We start from the raw sequence: 22611 nt of genomic DNA on the forward strand, positions 1-22611 counted from the left end.
TTCCAAATTTTCTTCAGAGTGAATCATCATTCAAAGATTTGAGCATGCTGGATTATAATAGCTGGAATGCTGGAAAATGAACGTGTCTCAGCATATTAAGAATTGAGGTTGGGTGTGGAGGTGCATGCCTGTAATCCCAGCATCAGGAGGATTGCAATTTCAAGGCTAGACTCAGCAATTTAGCAAGGCCCTAAAGCAAGTTAGCAAAACCCTGTCTCAAAATAAAAAATAAAAAGGACTATGGGTGTGACTCAGTGGTTAAGCACCCCTGGGTACAATCCACAGTAAAAAAAAAAAAAAATGGAGTACCCTGGATTTGATCCCCAGGACAGAAAAAAAAGTAAAAGAGTTGAGGCTATAAATATATTTGGAATTTCTAGTTGGACAGTAAAAGAAAAATTTATGTCAGGGGAAGATCGACACAAAGACATTTCCACTGAAAACAAAAAATGATTACAGGATTGGTTATCAATTATAACTATAGACTAGAAAATTCCTATATTTCATGTATGCTGAGAACAATGGGGTATATTTAGATGCACATGTAAAAATGCATCTTGAAATTAAAATGTGGTAATTTAAAAAATGGTAAATGGTAAAATATTGTCTCTCCCTTTCTGATATTATCTTAAACAGAGGGTGGTTTTGGAAATTTAGCCTCACTTTAAATTTTATTTTAAATGATAACCCAATTTTCAAAGTTCAGTTGGTTACTAAAGTCAAAGTAATAATTCCTATGTTAAGGGAACCTATTGATCTTGGCTTTTCCTTCTAACTATGGTGCTACACAGAATAAGTCCAGAAATAAATGCCCAAGATGTGGGGATGGGGATCCTTAAATAAATGGAACAGTCCAATCCATTCATTCTCCAGTCTTTGTCTCATGAGGAAAAATGAAACATTAACTAGACAAGTGAATGATGCAAATTGGTAGAGCAAATATGGGATTGGCTCTAACTTAGGATACAGATGACCTAATTTTTAATTCTCATCCTGCCACGAGGATTGGGGATGTAGCTCAGTGGTAGAGTGTTTTCCTAGTATGCACTAGGACCTGGGATCAATCTCCAGCATGAAAAAAAAGAAGAAAGAAAGAAAACAAGAGGGGGAGAGGGAAGAGGAAAAGAAAGAGAGAGAGAGAGAGAGAGAAAGGGAGGGAGGGAGGGAGGAATGGAGGAACAGAGGAACGGAGGGATAGACCAGACCATCACTATCTTCTTTCAGGTCCTTTTAGCCAAAGATAGGTCTGTAATGGCAACTACAGGAATAATGGAAGAACCTGGAAACAGACCCCACTCTCTGTTTTAGCTATTATATATATTCTGATAGCAAGCCTAGTCCTGGATTCATAGGCTTCCCGGGTTGGCATGACTTCCTGAGTCTTACTATCCTAAGTTTTTTATTTTCATGAAACTTAAGGCCTGGTAAGCCCTTGAATAAAAGAGATGTGTACCATGTGCTAGTCAGAGATGTGATGGCCTGATTAGGTTGGAATTGAACCATTACAGACTCTTCAAAAACTTGACTCAGGGCATGTCATGAGTTACTTATTGCTACATCATCAAGTTCCTGTCATCAATATTGGATGCTAGAAATGGAAATGGTTTAATTGAATTATCAAATCTACTTTTACCTGCCAGAATAAGAGAAACACAGGCTAAAAATTGATTTGGAAAATAACAATCACTACTTTGTAACCTAAAGGCTTAATTAGAAGTTAAGGGAATTGCTGTTCCTTCCACGCACTACACTCCAAGACTGTTGCAAGCATGCTGGGCACCAACTGTGATGAATTTCAATGTGTACTGTTTCTTGAAGCAATATCCTGCCAGGCTGGCCTATATGATAACAAAATCTCAAATCTTGTTATTTAGAAGAACAAGAAACAGATTTCTGGGACATTCCCACTCTTCTAAAAGCTGCAGAGACTAGTTGGAAAAAATCTAAAACAGCAGCCAAGGGCAGAAAAGAATTTAATCTCCATCCTGCCTTGGGTTTTTCTCTTCCCAGCATAAGTGGCATGCAGAGCCTACCTAGAAAAAGCAACATGGAACAAAGATAATGAGAGCTAGTCAGAGGGCAAAGAACGCTTATTCTACCCATGGGTGGTTTTCCATATTAAAATGTTGTCTGCCTTTATAAAAACTATGAGTTCTTTAATTTCTCACATAATTAATTCCTGCCAGCTGGTATGCACAACAAAGACAAGATAGGGAACAATATTATCATGATAGATAATTTTATATATTCTATATTAACATTTTTGCCTCAATACAGTTCAATTTACACAGTTTTCAAATTGGGCAAATAATGTAGGACCATGTGGCTCCTAAATATTAACAATTTTGCTCTGAAACTTACCACAGACTGTTATCTCTTTGGAGGGAGAAGTTTTTACATGAGTGAAATTCGGCATTTGCTTCAGTAGTTTCCTGGTTTCAAATAACACCCCTAAGACATAATGAGCATGAAGTATCTGCAGGGGGGGAATGGAGAAAATAGATATAAGAAACTAAGAAGACATTGATGGTGTAGAAAACTATAGATGTGAAGCATAGAGGCACATTTTAGGTTGCTATACTTCAGGATAACCTCTAAATTATTCTTAAATAGATTATTCTAGCATAGTATCTACCAAATAAAAAGTCCTCAGTAGACATGTGTAATTGAATGAATGAATGGTTCTGAAGACAATTATATTCTCATATTCTTCTTCATTGACACAATTAATTTGCAGAACATTTCTAATTATTCTTGATCCTTAGAGCCCAAGAGAAGTAAGGAAAAGAAAGGGGACTCACTTGCCCTAGGGAGGTATTCAGACAAAATAATAAAAGAGAGGGAGAAAAAATGAAACAGAGAATGAGAAAGGGAAAGAAAAGCAGAATCTTTTGAAGAGTTGTTGCTTTGCATTTGTGAGGATGTCCTGCCACCTGCAATGGAAAGTAGGTGTTGCTGGGCTCAGAGATCTCACAAGGCAGCAAGACAGGTTCCAAGGAACTCCGGAGTCAAGCCTCCCAGGTATGGCTCCAATATTTGGTGTATAACCTTGATAATGTTAAAATAGAAAGTATATTTGTATAAAAGTCTAACCATAAAACGTATTTGAAACCCAAATAAAACACTTGGATTATCTCCTATTTATATTTATCCCATTGTTCTTCTCCAGTTATAGTGTTGATGAGATTGTTGTTTTGCATAGACTTACTCTGATTTTTTTCCCTTGACTTCTTTTTAATCCAATGTGTCTTTCTCTGTCTTTTTAATTTATAAAATATTCCAAATATTTACTCCAAAATATAACAGAGATGTGATCACCACAAAAATTTAACAGATGTTAACACAACTTTAAAGTTTAGAACTATTTAGACCTATGCTGGCTGTCCAATACAACAGCCACTAGCCACATGGGGCTACTGGGAACATGAAATGGGGCTCATCTGACTTGAGATGTGTTATAAAAGCAAATTTCAGGGCTGGGGTTGTGGTTTCATGGTATAACACTTCTCTTGCATGTGTGAGGCACTGGGTTCGATCCTTAGCACCACGTAAAAATTAATAAATAAAATAAAGGTATTATGTCCATCTACAACTAAAAACATTTTTTTAAAAAAGGCAAATTTCATGCTAGGTTTCAAAAACTTAGAAAAAAGTAAAATGTAATTTTTAATATGATTACATATTGAAATAACATTTTATATATTGTGTTAAATAAGTTATTATTAAAATTGACTTAACTTTTTTGTACTTTTTAAATGTGAATACAAGAAAATTCTAAATACATGTCTCACACTTGTGGGGGGGCAGGGGTGCTTGGGATTGAACCCAAGGCCAACTAAGCTACATCCCCAGTCCAGCATTTTATTTCTATTGGACAGAACTAGTTTAGATCATTGCAGGCTAAGTGAGGGGTGATTGCTGAACATCTTTCAGATACTGCTCTGGGTATTAGATTCAAGGGAAAGTGGAACCCTTTGAACTAATACTGTCTCATGGTACTCTGAAATTTCCATTTTCATACCTTTTAAAATAAAATTACTTTTTCTTCAAGATCCAAAAACATTTTATGTAAGTTTTAAGAAGTTTCATTATTCTTATTTAAAAAGAAACAAGAAGTAAGATTTGTAGCAATGTGAGAATTAGGAGGAAAGAGAAAGTTCCTTGGATCTTCATGAGTGAGAATAGACTCACATTTCCTGCCCATCCAAGACTCAATGGCCTGCTAAGTCTTTTCCCCACAAAAGCATTCTAACTCCATTCAATCCACAACTTGAATCAAAACTTGAGTATGAACTTTCCTTCAGTTATATTTTAAAGCAACAGGCAAAATATTTTTTAATGGTTTATTTTAGTTCACACATTTTTTTCTTTTGAGGGGGATTGAACTCAGAGGCACTCAACCACTGAGCCACATCCCTAGTTCTATTTTGTATTTTATTTAGAGACAGGGTCTTACTTAGTTGCTTAGCTCCTCACCATTCCTGAGGCTGGCTGGCTTTGAACTCACAATCCTCCTGCCTCAGCTTCCCGAGCTGCTGGGATTACAAGTGTGTGCCACTATACCCAGCATTAGTTCACACATTTCATCTATTGATTTCCAAGGCTGCTTCCGTGTTACCTTATCATTGTAGCTTTCCTGGTCCCTTTGTAGTATTAATCAGAGTAATTGCTGTCTGAAGAGGTAGATTTGTTTTGTTTCTTAAAGTTAAATTAATATTCACTGAAAATATCTTATAACAACAGAAAATTCTTAGTATTAAAGTAAGTTTTGCTGGATCCTCTTCGATTAAGTAAAATCACTTTGTTAATATTAGTACTTGCTTGTATGATCATCTTTCAGCAACATTATAATCTTGTGTTTACAACTACAATATTAAATATTCAAAATGGTTAATTCAGAAATTGATTTTTATATTTGTAAATATATTTGGATCAAATAATCTCAAATAAAATATTCACATTCTTTTAAAGGCATCAAAGGAGGAAAAATACTACTTTTAAAGGATATTTCTTCTTTAAAAAGTAGTTTTTAAATAGATTAGTGTATTAGTTGAAATAAAAATTTAACATGATAAAGGGATAGAACAGTGAAAAGTGATTTTCCCACTTTCCCGGCCCTCAGTCTCCCATTCCTGTCCCCAGAAACAGTCACTATCGAGAATGTTTTGAGTATCTTTCCCCCAAACATTCTACATGTTTGCAAGTGTACAAAATTAATATAACTACACGGAATATTCAAATGTAGGTATAAGTATATAATCCTTTAAATAAAATGTGGCATATCCATATAAAGTAATATTATTCAGCTAAAAACAGGAATGAATTACTAGGACATGCAACGACATGAATGAACTCTGAAAATATTATGCCACATGAAAGAAGCCAGACACCAAAGGCCACATATATTGTACAATTCCATTTATATGAAACATCTAGATCAGACAAATCTGTAGAAACAAAAAGTAAATCAGTAGGATACTAATTCTCAGGAGCTGTAGAGAACAGAAAGCACAGTGAATGTTAATGGAAACAAGGTTTTATCTAGGGATGACAAAAATATTCTGGAAATAAGTGCACTTGCCTGGCATCATGCACAGGCCCTAGGTTCAATCCCCAACACCACACACATAAAAAAAAGTTCTCGAATAGTGTTGGTTGAATAACACTTTAAATACTAAATACCACTGAGTCATGTACTTTAAAATAGTTTAAATGGTCAATTTTGTTATATGAATTTTAAAGAAATTTCTATTTTTACAGATAAAAAACATAATCCTTGATTTTATCTTACAAATGGGAATATACTGTATACTATGTTGAACCTTTGGTTCTTTGAGTCTTTCCTTAATAATATAATTTTTCAGATTTTATAAAGTCAAAATTATCAAAATTTCCATTATAGCTCCTTGTATTAATGTCATATCTTTTATCTCCTTGAATACACTAAGCATATTTATTTTAAACTCTGAATCTAATAACATCATTATCTGAATATTTGTTTCCATTATCTGTTATTTGTTTCAGTTTTCTTTCATGCATCATGGACACTGTATATGAAAAAACTGTAGAAATAATTTCAGGCCTATTTTTTTCCAGAGAGGATTTAAATTTGTTGTTGGCAAGTGACTAGGAGCACTAGCTACGTAGGATGATCTCAATTCGATTTCAGAAATTAGATGATTCAAAGTTATGCTTCAATCCCTGCAGAGCCAGTCTATTTCCAGTTCAGTCTTACTCCTAGGCTATTCTTTTTAGGTCCTAAATTGAGAAAGAGGGTTTTGGGGTGATATCAGAGACAATGGTGTAGGGAGCTCCAAGGTCCAATCCCTCCAGAGAAATACTAAAAAGATCAAGCAAAAAAAACTGTCAGAATCAACTTTGTCAGAGCTCTGAAAAATCTTCAAGGTTTACAGCAAACAAACACTAAATAAAGAAAAAGGAAACGTGACAACGTCTCAGCACAAGCAGGACACTTTCTAAGACAGATTTGTAAATGGCCTGACCAAGCAGTAAAGCAGGGTTCCCACAGAGTCAATCTGCAAACACTGAGACAGATTTCCTTTTTCCTTTCTTTGTTTCTTCATTTCTTAAGGAACAGAGACTGAAGAAATCACACACCAACTAGACCTAATACAAATGTATAGAACACTTCACTCCAAAACAACAGACTCGTTTTTCTCAAGTACACATGGAAAATATTCCAGGAAAGAGCAGATGTTAAGTCACAAAATAAGCTTTGATAAATTTAATTTAAAAAGACTGAAAGCATGCAAAGTATTTTCTTTGACCACAATGGAATGCAACTAGAAATCAATAACAGAAGCAAAACTAGAAAATACATTACTCTTAAACAACCAATTGGAAGAAAAAGCCCACAAGAGAAATTAGAAAATACTTTTAGATGAATGAAAATGAAAACACAACATCACAACATACCAAAACATATGGGATACAGCAAAAGCAGTGCTCAGAGAGAATTGTATGGCTGTAAATGTCTGCATTAAAAAAGAATGATCTCAAGATTCAAGATGGCAAACTAAAGGGAGGATGCATTCCTTGTCACTCCATGACTCGGGATTCAAGGAGAGAAAATAGTTTCTCTTCAAGGCAGCCATCGCTGGCAACCTATCCCCTGCTATTTATCTACCATTCATCTACTGCGATCACCCCCTCTGCCAGCATATCACCCGTTTTTAGGCACAGATTGCTCACTGACCAATGTCTATTGTCCACCATTTGCCCATTTGCCCACCTCTTGCCTGCTCGTTGCCTGCCCACCACCTGACATACACCCACCAATCACCCACCATTAGCCTGTAGACTATCTGCAGACCACCAGTGGATGCACTGCTGCCCGTAAGTCCATTGTCACAGGACCCACAGGTTTGGTTACGCGCAGTTGCCAGCTATCCTGGGACACAGGCCAGGGCCTGCAGGTTTGCTGCTGCCACCGCCACCATCTAGGGGTACAGTTGCCTCAGTCTGAGGATACCAGCTAGAGCCTAGAGATATATTATTGGTGTACCTGTAGGTCTGGTTGCACCTGAGGTCTTGTTGGGTGTGCTAGTGGCCGCCATCTGGCTGCCACTTTGGAAGGTTGTGCCTTTGTGTAAGCACATCGCTGGTGATCTCTGCAAGATGGAATGGCATTGAGATCTTGGGACTGCAGCAAGGCAGAGTCTTGGGATGATGAAGCCCAGGTCCATCAAATTGCAGTTGGATTTGTGTGGGCCAGTCTGAGTGTGGCAAGCCTGTAAAAAGCTAGACTAGGGGCAGTTCCCTGGTGGGGAGCACAGGTTGGAGAAGATGGAGAAAACCTGGCTCTCTCCAGCTCAGTGAGTCCTGAAGTGTTCAGGGACAGAAGGGGCTAGCTACAACAGGTGGAAAGATTGGAAAAGGGTATGACGGCATATTGCTATCGGCTCACCCACCCAACTGGTCCAGAACCCACTGGACTGGAACTAACATCAAACCTCAGACAACCCACCTATCAGCAGAAAAGAGAAGCTGAGAACATTTTAAAAATCCAATGGAAGCAATTGTTCAATTTTCCATTGAGATGTTCCTTTTTTTCCCCTCTCTCTCACACCTCTACCGTCTTTGAATCCAAATATTTTTCATGGATTGATTTATTGAGGAATGCGATATCTGAATAGTATATTTCTATTTTGTTGTGTGTTCTTATACTTTTACTGTTTTTTAATCAATATATATTTTTTTTCTCACCTGTCTCCCTGGATTCTTTCTCACTTCTCTCATACTAACAGCCAACCTCTATTAATTCCTCCCTTGCTCTTACTATAAATTTTTACCTCTGTCTTCTCTCCTTCTCCCTCATAAATATCACCTCTTACACTACTTCTGTTCCCTCACTGTTCATCATTTGAAATGGTAAACACATCATTTCTGTTTATTGTGACAAAACTATATGCACCTTTATAGGAGCTATTTGGTTTAAGGTTCTATATTGTTTGCACTGGGTGCTGTTAATATTGGTCTCCTCCTTAAAGGTGAGGTGCTAGAAGCATTCAGGGTCACTATAAGACTACAGGGTAGAAACTGTACTGCCTCAGACCCATACCTCTGGATGGGAAGACACACAAACAACATGAAAAAACAAGGGAACAAAGCACTGAAACAAACCAAGATGTTCCAACAACAGAATCCATAGACAACACAATAGAAGAAATGTCAGAGAAGTTTAGAAAGGTACATAGTTAGACTGATCTTTAAAATAAAGGATGGTATCAGAGAGAAAATACAGGAAGTGAAAGATCACTTCAATAAAGAGGAAGAGAGTATAAAAAGGAATCAAGCAGAGATCCTCAAAATGAAGAAAACAATAAACCAAATTTAAAAATTAAATGGAAAGTATCACCAACAGACTAGACTACTTAAAAGACAGAACATCAGACAATGAAGACAAAATATATACTCTTAAAAATAAAATTAGCTGCACAGAGAAGATGGTAAGAAACCATGAACAGAACTTCCAAGAAATATGGGATAACATGAAAAGACCAAATTTAAGATTTATTGGAATAGACAAAGGAATGGAAATACAAACCAAAGGAATGCACGATCTTTTCCATGACATAGTATCAGAAAACTTCCAAGATGGCGGACTAGAGGGTGACTGCATCTCCAGTCACTCCAGAACCCAGGATTCAAGAAAGGGAGGCATTGAGAGACTCCGACTAAAATAGAACCACGGGGTGAGTCTCCCCCACCTGGTGAAGGTCGGCCCCGGCGGCAGGCCCGGATTTGGGCGGCTTATTAGAGTAGGGCAGGGCAGCTAGAGTCTCTCCCGGGCAGCCCTGAGCACTCCGGGGGTGGGCTCCTCCCACAGGGCCAGATACTCCAGCTTCTCGGAGCAGGCCCCCCAGTGAGAGCCTTTCTGCACACAACCAGCTCCATGTCCCTGATCCAGCACGCACGTGGCGAGCTCCGGCCCACCCACACGCTGCTTCAGAGACCAGGACAGGGCAGCCAGGGACTTCCCCAAGCAGCCCGGCTCCCTCCAGCGGGAAGTGCCTTTCCAGGATAGCTTCTCGGAGCAGACCGCCCAGTGAGAGCCTTTCTACACAGAGCCAGCCACAAGTCCCCAAGCCAGCAGAGACCGCTGACTGGCAAGCAGCCTCTGGGATCAGAGCAGGGCAGCCAGAGACCTCTCCAGGCGGCCCTGCACCCCTCCGGCCCGCAGGCTTTTTCAACGGGGCGATCCAAGATGGCAGACTAGAGGGTGACTGCATCTCCAGTCACTCCAGAACCCAGGATTCAAGAAGGGGAGGCATTGAGAGACTCAGACTAAAGTAGAACCACGGGGTAAGTCTCCCCCACCGGGTGAAGCTCGGCCTGGGCGGCAGGCCCAGATTCGGGGGGCTTATTAGAGTAGGGCAAGGCAGCTAGAGTCTTCTCCAGGCAGCCCTGGGCACTACAGTGGTGGGCTCCTCCCACACGGCCAGCTTCACGGAGCAGGTCCCCCAGTGAGAGCCTTTCCACACAGAGCCAGCTCCAAGCCCTGGAACCAGTAGCGGGCTAGGGACAGCTTTCTTCGGAAGTACTGCATTATCAAGTTACTCCAAGACTTCAGGCTACTGAAGGCTGGGAGGTGAAACACTGGAAATCTACAGGGATACTATAAGGCAATAGAGGAAATCTGCAATATCACAGAGTCCCACTGACATCTGACCAACATGAGAAAACAAGGGAAGAAAATGTTCCAAACAAACCTAGATGCTATATCAATAAAACTCAATGACAGCACAGCAGAAGAAATGTCAGAAAGGGAGTTCAGAATGTACATAATTAAAACAATCAGGGAAGTAAACGAGGAGATGAAAGAGCAAATGCAGGCATTAAATGATCGCACCAATCAACAGTTAAAAGAGCAAATACGGGAAGCAAGAGATCATTTCAATAAAGAGTTAGAGATACTGAAAAAAACCAAACAGAAATCCTTGAAATGAAGGAAACAATAAACCAAGTTAAAAACTCCAAAGAAAGCATAACCAATAGGATAGAAAACCTGGAAGACAGAACCTGAGATATTGAAGACAAAATATTTAATCTTGAAAACAAAGTTGACCAAACAGAAAAGATGGTAAGAAATCATGAACAGAATCTACAAGAATAATGGGATATCATGAAAAGGCCAAATTTAAGAATTATTGGGATTGAGGAAGGCTTAGAGAAACAAACCAAAGGAATGAACAATCTATTCAAAGAAATAATATCAGAAAATTTCCCAAATCTGAAGAATGAAATGGAAAGCCAAGTATAATAGGCCTATAGGACTATAAATATACAAAATTACAACAGACCCACACCAAGGCACATTATTATGAAAATACCTAACATACAAAATAAAGACAGAATTTAAAGGCCATGAGAGAAAAGAATCAAATTACATTCAGGGGGAAACCAATAAGAATATCAGCAGAGTTTTCAATCCAGACCCTAAAAGCTAGAAGGGCCTGGTACAATATTTACCAAGCCCTGAAAGAAAACAGATGCCAACCAACCAAGAATCTTATACCCAGCAAAACTTACTTTCAGATTTGACGATGAAATAAGATCCTTCAATGATAAACAAAAGCTAAAGGAATTTACAAAAAGAAAGCCGGCATTACAGAACATTCTCAGCAAAATATTCCATGAGGAAGAGATGAAAAACAACGATGTAAATCAGCAATGGGAGGAACTAGCCTAAAGGAATAGCCAAATATAGGAGAAACCAAATCATGTCAAAAAACAAAAATGAGTCAAATGACTGGGAATACAAATCATATCACAATAATAACCCTGAATGTTAATGGCCTGAACTCATCAATCAAAAGACATAGACTGGCAGAATGGATTAAAAAGAAAAATCCAACAATACGCTGCCTGCAAGAGACTCATCTCATAGAAAGAGATACCCATAGACTAAAGGTGAAAGGATGGGAAAAAACATACCATGCACGCGGACACAGCAAAAAAGCTGGAGTATCCATCCTCATTTCAGATAATGTGGACTTCAAGCCAAAACTAGTCAGAAGGGGTAAAGAAGGACATTACATACTGCTTAAGGGAAGCATAAATCAGCAAGACATAACAATCATAAATATCTATGCCCCGAACATTGGCTCATCCATGTTCGTCAAACAAATCTTTCTCAATTCCAGAAATCAAATAGACCACAACACAATAATACTAGGTGATTTTAAAACACCTCTCTCACCGCTGGATAGATCATCCGAACAAAAATTGAATAAAGAAACCATAGATCTCAATAACACAATCAACAATTTAGACTTAACCGACTTATATAGAATATACCATCCAACAAAGAATGAATACATTTTTTTCTCAGCAGCACATGGATCCTTCTCTAAAATAGACCATGTTTTATGCCACAAAGCTACTGTTAGCAAATACAAGAAGATAGAGATACTACCTTGTACTCTCTCAGATCAAAATGGATTGAAATTAGAAATAAATGACAGAATAAAAAACAGAAACTTCTCCAATACCTGGAGATTAAATAATACAGTATTATATGATGAATGGATAACAGAAGACATCAGGAGGGAAATTTAAAAAATTCTTAGAAGTAAACAAGAACAAAGACACATCATATCAAAATCTCTGGGACACTATGAAAGCAGTACTTAGAGGAAGATTTATTTCATGGGGTGCATTCAACAAAAGAAGTAGAAATCAACAAATAAACGACTTAACTCTGCAGCTCAAAGCCCTAGAAAAAGAAGAGCAGACCAACACCAAAAGTAGTAGAAGACAGGAAATAGTTAAAATCAGAGCCGAAATCCACAAAATTGAAACAAAAGGAACAATCGGAAAAATTAACAAAATAAATAGTTGGTTCTTTGAAAAAATAAACAAAATTGTTAAACCCTTAGCCACACTAACAAAGAGAAAGAGGGAGAAAACTCAAATTACTAAAATTCAGAATGAACAAGGAAATATCACCACAGACACGAGTGAAATACACAACATAATTAGAAGCTATTTTGAAAATCTATACTCCAACAAAACAGAAAACCTCGAAGACATCAACAAGTTTCTAGATACATATGAATTACCTAAACTGAACGAGGAGGACATACACAACTTACATAAATCAATTTCAAGCAATGAAATAGAAGAGGTCATCAAAAGCCTGCCAACAAAGAAAAGTCCGGGACCAGATGGGTTCTCAGCCGACTTCTACAAAACCTTTAAAGAAGAGCTCATTCCAATACTTCTCAAAGTATTCCATCAAATAGAAGAGGAGGGAACCCTCCCAAACTCATTCTATGAAGCCAATATCACCCTGATACCTAAACCAGACAGAGACACATCGAGGAAAGAAAATTTCAGACCAATATCCTTAATGAACATCGACGCAAAAATTCTCAACAAAATTTTATCAAATCGCATCCAAAAATATATTAAAAAGATAGTGCACCACGATCAAGTGGGTTTTATCCCAGGGATGCATGGTTGGTTCAACATCCGGAAATCAATAAATGTCATTCACCATATCAACAGACTAAAAGTTAAGAATCACATGATTATTTCAATAGATGCAGAAAAAGCATTTGATAAAATACAGCATCCCTTCATGCTCAAAACACTAGAAAAAATTGGGGTAGTGGGATCATTCCTTAACATTCTGAAGGCCATCTATGCTAAGCCCATGGCCAATATCATTCTAAATGGTGAAACACTGAAAGCATTCCCCCTAAAAACTGGAACAAGGCAGGGATGCCCTCTTTCACCACTTCTATTCAACATCGTTCTTGAGACTCTAGCCAGAGCAATTAGACAAACCAAAGAAATTAAAGGGATACAAATTGGAAAAGAAGAACTCAAACTATTCCTGTTCGCTGATGACATGATTATATATTTAGAGGAACCTGGAAATTCCACCAGAAAACTCTTAGAACTCATAAGTGAATTCAGTAAAGTAGCAGGTTACAAGATCAATGCTCATAAATCCAATGCATTTTTATACATAAGTGATGAATCTTCAGAAAGAGAAATTAGGAAAACTACCCCATTCACAATAGCATCGAAAAAAAATACTTGGGAATCAATCTCACAAAAGAGGTGAAAGACCTCTACAATGAGAACTACAGAACACTAAAGAAAGAAATTAAAGAAAACCTTAGAAGATGGAAAGATCTCCCATGTTCTTGGATAGGCAAAATTAATATTGTCAAAATGGCCATACTACCAAAAGTGCTATACAGATTCAATGCAATTCCAATTAAAATCCCAATGATGTACCTTACAGAAATAGAGCAAGCAATTATGAAATTCATCTGGAAGAATAAGAAACCCAGAATAGCTAAAGCAATCCTTAGCAAGAAGAGTGAAACAGGGGGTATCGCAATACCAGATCTTCAACTCTATTACAAAGCAATAGTAACAAAAACGGCATGGTATTGGTACCAAAATAGACAGGTAGATCAATGGTACAGAATAGAGGACATGGACACAAACCCAAATAAATACAATTTTCTCATACTAGACAAAGGTGCCAAAAATATGCAATGGAGAAAAGATAGCCTCTTCAACAAATGGTGCTGGGAAAACTGGAAATCCATATGCAACAGAATGAAATTAAACCCCTATCTCTCACCCTGCACAAAACTCAACTCAAAATGGATCAAGGACCTTGAAATCAGACCAGAGACCCTGCAGATTATAGAAGAAAAAGTAGGTCCAAACCTTCAACTTGTTGGCTTAGGAGCAGACTTCCTTAATAGGACTCCCATAGCACAAAAAATAAAAGCAAGAATCAACAACTGGGATAGATTCAAACTAAAAAGCTTTCTCTCAGCAAAGGAAACTATCAGTAATGTGAAGAGAGAGCCTACAGAGTGGGAGAATATCTTTGCCAATCATACTTCAGATAGAGCGCTAATTTCCAGAATCTATAAAGAACTCAAAAAACTCTACACCAAGAATACAAAAAATCCAATCGACAAATGGGCTAAGGAAATGAACAGACACTTCACAGAAGAAGATGTACAAGCAATCAACAGATATATGAAAAAATGTTCAACATCTCTAGTAATAAGAGAAATGCAAATCAAAACTACCCTAAGATTTCATCTCACCCCAATTAGAATGGCGATTATCAAGAATACAAGCAACAACAGGTGTTGGCGAGGATGTGGGGAAAAAGGTACACTCGTACATTGCTGGTGGGGTTGCAAATTAGTGTAGCCACTCTGGAAAGCAGTATGGAGATTCCTCAGAAAGCTTGGAATGGAACCACCATTTGACCCAGCTATTCCACTCCTTGGCCTATACCCAAAGGACTTAAAGTCAGCATACTACAGAGATACAGCCACATCAATGTTCATAGCTGCTCAATTCACCATAGCCAGATTGTGGAACCAACCTAGATGCCTTTCAATTGATGAATGGATAAAGAAACTGTGGCATATATATACGATGGAATATTACTCCACCATGAAGAATGATAAAATTATGGCATTAGCAGGCAAATGGATGAAATTGGAGGATATCATGCTAAGTGAGATAAGCCAATCTCAAAAAAACTAAAGGATGAATGATCTCGCTGATAAGCGGATGAGGACATATAAGGGGGGTAGGAGGGGTTAGGGTTAGGTTTAGGGTTAGGGATAAGGAGGGTGGTAAGAATGGAGGAAGGAAGGACTGTATAGAGGGAAAAGAGGGCTGGGAGGGGTGGGGGGGAAAGGGAAAAAATAACAGAATGAATCAAACAACATTGCCCTATGTAAATTTATGATTTTTAATAAAAATTTAAAAAATAAAAAAAAGAATTTTACATACAGCAAAATTGAGCTTCAGTTTGAAGATGAAATAAAAACCTTCCATGATAAACAAAAGTTGAAAGAATTCACAACTAGAAAGCCTGCACTATAGAACATTCTCAGCAAAATATTCCATAAGGAAGAAATGAAAGAAAAAAAAAAAAAACAATGAAAATCAGCAAAAGGAGGAACTACACTAAAGGAAAGGTCAGTCAAAGGAGAAACTAAGTCAAATTAAAAACAAAAAATAAACCAAGTTGACCAGGAATACAAATCATATCTCAATAATAACCCTGAATGTTAATGGCCTACACTCCTCCATCAAAAGATGTAGACTTGCATACTGGATTTTAAAAAAAGACCCAACAATATGCTGTCTTTAAGAGACTCACCTCCTAGGAAAAGACATTCACAGACTGAAGGTAAAACACTGTGAAAAAATGTATCACTCACGTGGTCTGCGTAAACAAGCAGGGGTTTCCATCCTCATATCAGACAAAGTGGACTTCAAATCAAAGTTAATCAGAAAGGACAAAGAAAGACATTTCATACTGCTTAAGGGAATCATACATCAACAAGACATAAATATCAATCATAAATATATATTCCCCAAACAATGGATCATTGACATACATCAAACAAACCCTTCTCAATTTCAAGAATCAAATAGACCACAACACAATAATATTGGGTGACTTTAACCCACCTCTCTCACCACTGGATAGATCTTCCAAACAAAAAATAAACAAACTACAGAACTAAATAATACAATCAATGATTTAGACTTAACAGACATTATATAGAGAGAATTTCATTTGTCATCAAGGGAATACACTTTCTTCTCAGCAGCACATGGATTCTTCTCTAAAATAGCCCAACCATACATTATGCACAAAGCAACTCTTAGCAAATATAAAAAAATAGAAATACCACCCTGCATTCTATCAGATCCTAATGGAATGAAACTATAAATCAACAATAAAATAGAAAATAGAAGCTACTCAAACACCTGGCGACTAAATAGCATGCTATTGAATGACGTATGGATACCAGAAGAAATCAGGGAGGAAATAAAAATATACTTAGAGGAAAATGAGAACACCAATACAGCATGTTAAAATTTCTGCAATGTTATGAAGGCAGTGCTAAAAATAAAGTTAATTGCATTGAGCTCATACAATAAAATAATAAAAAGTCAACAAATAAATGACCTAACATTACGTTTCAAAGCCCTAGGAAAAAACAGCACCAAAAGTAAAAGATAGGAAATAATTAAAATCAGAGCTGAAATCAATGAAATTGAAACAAAGAAAACAATTCAAAAAATTGACAAAACAAAAAGTTGGTCCTTTGAAAAAATAAATAAAATTGATAAACCCTTAGCTATACTAATGAAGAGAAAGAGAGAAAACTCAAATTACTAAAATTCATGATGAAAAAGGAAATATCACAATGGACACTATTGAAATACACACGATAGTTAGAAACTATTTTGAAAATGTATACTCAAATAAAATAGAAAATCTCAAAGACATCAACAAATTTCTAGAGACAGATGATCTACCCAAACTGAATCACGAAGAAATATACAATTTAAACAGATTTATTTCAAGCAATGAAATAGAAGACACCATCAAAAGACTACCAACCAGGAAAAGCCCAGGACCAAACGGATTCTCAACCAAGTTCTACAAGATCTTCTAAGAAGAATTAACACCAGTACTCCTCAAATTCTTCCATGAAATAAAAAAGGAGGGAATCCTTCCAAATTCATTTTATGAAGCTAGTATTACCCTGATACCAAAACTGGACAAAGACACATCAAGGAAAGAAAATTTCAGAACAATATCCCTGATGAACATAGATGCAAAAAGCCTCAATGCAAAAAACATATTAAAAAGATAGTGCAGGGTTGGGGTTGTAGCTCAGTGGTAGAGTACTTGCCTAGCATGTATGAGGCACTGGGTTTGATTCTCACCACCACATATAAATAAATGAATAAAATAAAGGTCCATCAACAACTAGAAAAAGAAAAGAGTGCACCACAATCAAGTGGGGTCCATCACAGGGATGCAAGGTTGGAAATCAATAAACATGATACACCACATCAATAGATTTAAAGATAAGAATCACATGATCTCAATAGAGTCAGAGAAAGCATTTGACAAAATATAGCACTTCTTCATGTTCAAAACACTAGAAAAACTAGGGATAGTAGGAACATAGGTCAACATTGTAAAAGCAATCTATACTAAGCCCCAGGCTACCATCATTCTAAATGGAGAAAAATGGAAAGCATTCCCCCTAAAAACTGGAACAAGACAGGGATGCCCTCTTTCACCACTTCTATTCAACATCATCCTTGAAACTCTAGCCAGGGTAATTAGACAGACCAAAGAAATTAAATTAAAGGGATATGAATAGGAAAAGAAGAACTCGAATTATCACTATTTGCCAATGGCATGATTCTATATTTAGAAGATCAAAAAAATTCCACCAGAAAACTACTAGAACTCATAAATGAATTCAGCAAAGTAGCAGGATATAAAATCAATACCCGTAAATCAAATGCATTTCTATACATTAGCAATGAATAAACCACAAGAGAAATTAGGAAAATTACCCCACTCACAATAGTCTCAAAAAAATAAAATACTTGGGAATCAATATAACAAAAGAGGTGAAAGACCTCTACAATGTAAACTATAGAACACTAAAGAAAGAAATTGAAGAAGACCTCAGAAGATGGAAAGACCTCCCATGTTCTTGGATAGGCAGAATTAATATTGTCGAAATGGCCATACTATCAAAAGTGTCATACGGATTCAATGCAATTCCTATTAAAATCCCAATTACATTCTAGAAGAATCAATCAACAAATTCATGTGGAAAAATAAGAGGCCCAGAATAGCCAAAGCAATCCTTTGCAAAAAGAGTGAAGCAGAAGGCATCACAACACCAGACCTTAACCTATACTACAGAGCAATAGTAATAAAAATGGCATGGTGTTGGTGCCAAAATAGACATGTAGACCAATCTTCATCATGTCAGCTTAGGACCTGAACATGACTTAACATGACTTCTAAAGTGCAAGAAATAAAATTAAGAATCAATAAATGGGATGAATTCAAACTAAAAAGCTTCTTCTCAACAAAGGAAACAATAATGTACAGAATGGGAGAAAATCTTACCACATGCACTTCAGATAGAGCACTAATCTCCAGGATATATAAAGAACTCAAAAAAACTTAACACCAAAAAACAACCCAATCAATAAGTGGACTAAGGAACTGAACACTTCACAGAACAAGAAGTACAATTCGATCCACAAACATGAAAAAACATTCATCATCTCTAAATTTAGAAAAATGCAAATCAAAACTACTCTAAGATTTCATCTCACTCCAGTCAGAATGGCAATTATCAAGAATACAAGCAATAGGGGCTGGGTAGATAGCTCAGTTGGTAAAGTGCTTGCCTTACAAGCACAGGGCCCTGGGTTCAATCCCCAGCACTGAAAAAAAAAAAACAAGCAATAATCTAAGTGTTGACAAGAATGTGAGGAAAAAGGTACACTCATACATTGCTGGTGGGACTGCAAATTGATGCAACCACTATGGAAAGCAGTATGGAGATTCCTCAGAAAACTTGGAATGGAACCACCATTTTACCCAGCTATCCCACTCCTAGGCCTCTACCCAAAGGACTTAAAATCAGCATACTACAATGATGCAGCTACATCAATGTTTATAGATGCTCAATTCACAATAGCTAGATTGTGGAACCAACCTAGATGCCCTTCAATAGATGAATGGATAAAGAAACTGTGGTATATATACACAATGGAATATTACTCATCCATAAAGAAGAATAAAATTACGGCATTTGCAGGTAAATGAATGGAGTTGGAGAATATCATGCTAAGTGAAAAAAGTCAATCACAAAAAAACCAAAGGCTGAATGATTTCCCTGATAAGTGGATGATGATACATAATGGTGGGGTGGGGAGGCAAGAAAGGAGGAAGGATGGATTATATAGAGGAAAATGAGGGGTGGGGAGGAGGCAGGAGGAAGGAAAGATAATAGAATGAGACAAACACTATTACTCTAGGAACATGTATGATTACACAAATGGTGTGACTCTACTTCGTATACAACCAGAGAAATGAAAGTTGTACCCCTTTTGTATACAATGAATCTAATTTTTAAAAAATTTTTAAAAAGAGTTGGGGATATAACTTAGTTCTGCAACAAAAAAAAAAAGAAAGAAAGAAAACTTGGAATGGAACCACCATTTGAGCCAGCTATCCCACTCTTCGGTTTATACCCAAAGGACTTCAAATCAGCATACTACAGTGACATGGCCACATCAATGTTTAAAGCAGCTCAATTCACAGTAGCTAAACTATGGAACCAACCAAGATGCCCTTCAACAAATGAATGGATAAAGAAAATGCAGTACATATACACAATGGAATATTACTCAGCCTTAAAGAAGAATGAAATTATGGCATTTGCAGGTAAATGGATGGAACTAGAGAATAACATGCTAAGTGAAAAAGCCAATCTCCAAACACCAAAGGCCAAAAGTTTTCTCTGATAAGGGGATGCTGATCCATAGTGTAGAGGAGGGCAGCCTTAGGGAAGAATGAAGGAACTTTGGATTGTGCAGAGGAGAGTAAGCAGAGGGATGGGGCAGGGAAGATGGGAAGGATGGTAGAATAAGACAGACATTATTACCCTATATACATATATGATTACACTAGTGGTGTGACTCAGTACTATGTATAACCAGATGAATAAGAAGTTATGCTCCATTTGTGTACAATGTGTCAAAATGCATTCTGTCATGTATAACTAATTAGAACAAATTAAAAAATAAAACAAATTAAAAGAATGATCTCAAATCCAATAGTCTTCAATTCACTAGAAAAATAAGAGCAAACTAAACCCAAAGTTAGCAGAAGGAAGAAAATAAGGATTACAGTAGAGATAAATGAAACACAGAGCAGAAAAACAACAGAGAATCAACAAAAATTGGTTCTTTAACTACGTCAACAAAATTAACAAACCTTTGACTAGACTGACTTAAAAAAAAAAAGATGGGGCAGAGAGAGAAAATGCAAATAACCAAAATCAGAAACAAAAGGAAGGATATTACCATTAACCTTAAAGAAATTAAAAAAGGATTATAACAGAATACTATGAACAACTGTACACTAACAAATTAGGTAACATATGAAATGGAAAATTCCTAAAAATACATAAATAACAAAAAAAAAAAAACTCAAGAAAAAATAGGAAATGAGCATAGACCTACAAGTAAAGAGATTGGATCAGTAATCAAAAACCACATAACAAAGAAAAGTTGACAATCAGATGGCTTCACTAATGAATTCTACTAAACATTTAAAGAAGAATTAAGTACTGGGGAATAAAACTGACCAAATTATATTGTGTGCATGTTCAAATATATAACAACCACTATTATGTATAACTATACTGCACCAATGAAAAACTATAGTAAAATAATTAACACCAATCCTTCTCAAATTCCTCCAAAAAAAAGAAGAAACCAAATAAGAGGAAGAAAACACCTAGCTCATCCTATGAAATCAGTATTACTCTGATATCAAAGCAAAACAAAGACACTAAAAGAAAATGACAGATCAACTATCTCTTATGAATGTAGATGTAAAAATGCTCAACAAAATACCAGAAAACCAAATTCAACTACATTTTCAAAAGATTATTCACCATGATCAAGTGAGCGTTATCTAGGAAGACAAGAGTGGTTGAAAGAAATTAAGGGAGACATAAATAAGTGGGAAAACACCCTGTTTTCATGAGTTGAAAGACTTAATATTGTCAAGATGGTGATATTACCCAAAGTACTGCCTATGAACTTAATGCAATACCTATCAAAATCTCAATGGCTTTTTTGTAGAAATGAAATTTTCAATCTTCAAATTCATTGCAAGGAACCTCAAACCACCAAAACAAAATTGAAAAGGAAGAACAAAGTTGAAGAACTCACACTTCCCTATTTCAATTGTTACTATATAGCTGGGGATGTAGCTTTGTGATAGAGTACTTGCCTAGCACACAGAAGGTCCTGTGTTCAATCCCTAGTACTGCAAAAGAGAAAAAAAAAAACCTTGCTGGAAATGGTGGTACATACCTATAATCCCAGTGACTTGGGAGACTGAGGCAGGAGAATGACAAGTTCAAGATCTGCTTGGGCAACATAGCCAGGCCCTGTCTCAAAATAATTTTAAAAAGGGCTGGGATATAGCTCAGAGAATGCTCCTGAGTTTAATCCCCAGTATCACCACAGGAAAAGAAGAAGAGAAGAAAAGAAAAGAAAGGAAAAGAAGAAGAGAAGAAAAGAAAAGAAAAATTACTACAAAGCTACAGTAACTAATACAGTGTGGTACTGGCATAAAGAGAGACAAATAGCAGGCTGGGGATATAACTCAGTGGTTGAGGACTTGCCTAGCATGTTGGAAGCCCTGGGTTGGATTCCTACCAGCACACAAAAACAACAACAACAAAAAAAGATAAAAGCATAGACCAATGAAATAGAATTGACAATCCAGAAACAAATCCATACATCTATGCCTTACTGGTTTTTGACAAGAATGCCAAAATCATTCAATAGGGAAAGAACAGTCCCTTTAATAAATAGTGCTGGGACAACAACATATCCATATGCAAAGAATGAAGAAGTTTGAACCCTATCTCATGCTATATAGAAATTAACACAAAATGGTTCAAAGACCTAAAACTATAAAAGTCTTAGAAGAAAACAGGGATAAATCTTCATAATGGTGGATTTGACAATGGATTCTTAGATATGACACCAAAAGCACCAGCACCCAAAAAGAGAAAAAGTTAATAAATTGGACTTCATCAAAATCAAAAATTCTTGTGCATCGAAGTCCAAAGTTCATTATCAGCTGGGCACAGCGGCGCACACCTGTAATCCCAGCAGCTCTGGAGGCTGAGACAAAAGCCAGCCCCAGAAATTCAGCGAAGCACTGAGGAACTCAGCAAGACCCTGTCTCTAAATAAAATATAAAACGGGCTGGAGATGTGGCTCAGTGGTTAAGTATCCCCGGGTTCAATCCCTGGTCCAAAGAAAAGAAAGAAAAAAAAAGTCTGTTATCAAGAAAGTAAAAAGACAACCTATGGAACAAGAAAAAATGTATTTGTAAATCATGTATCTGATAAGGAACTTACATCCAGACAGAAGTCTTATAACTCAATAATAAAAAGACAACCTGGTTTTAAAATGGGCGAAGGATCTGCATAGGCA

The 22611-nt window shown here is 36.8% G+C and overlaps 1 protein-coding gene across 4 annotated transcripts in view; it reads right to left on the reverse strand.

Annotated features, from left to right (window-relative positions):
- PPEF1 (protein phosphatase with EF-hand domain 1) overlaps positions 1–22611 on the reverse strand; it is a 141529-nt gene that overhangs the window by 64634 nt on the left and 54284 nt on the right. For all 4 annotated transcript variants that reach the window (XM_079122922.1, XM_079122919.1, XM_079122921.1 and 1 more), the window contains one exon: positions 2362–2476. In XM_079122922.1, coding sequence (XP_078979048.1) covers positions 2362–2476 — 115 coding nt within the window. The remainder of the gene's footprint in view (positions 1–2361; positions 2477–22611) is intronic.

Source organism: Sciurus vulgaris, assembly GCF_902686455.1.
Source record: "Sciurus vulgaris genome assembly, chromosome: X".
Classification (NCBI taxonomy): Eukaryota; Metazoa; Chordata; class Mammalia; order Rodentia; family Sciuridae; genus Sciurus; species Sciurus vulgaris.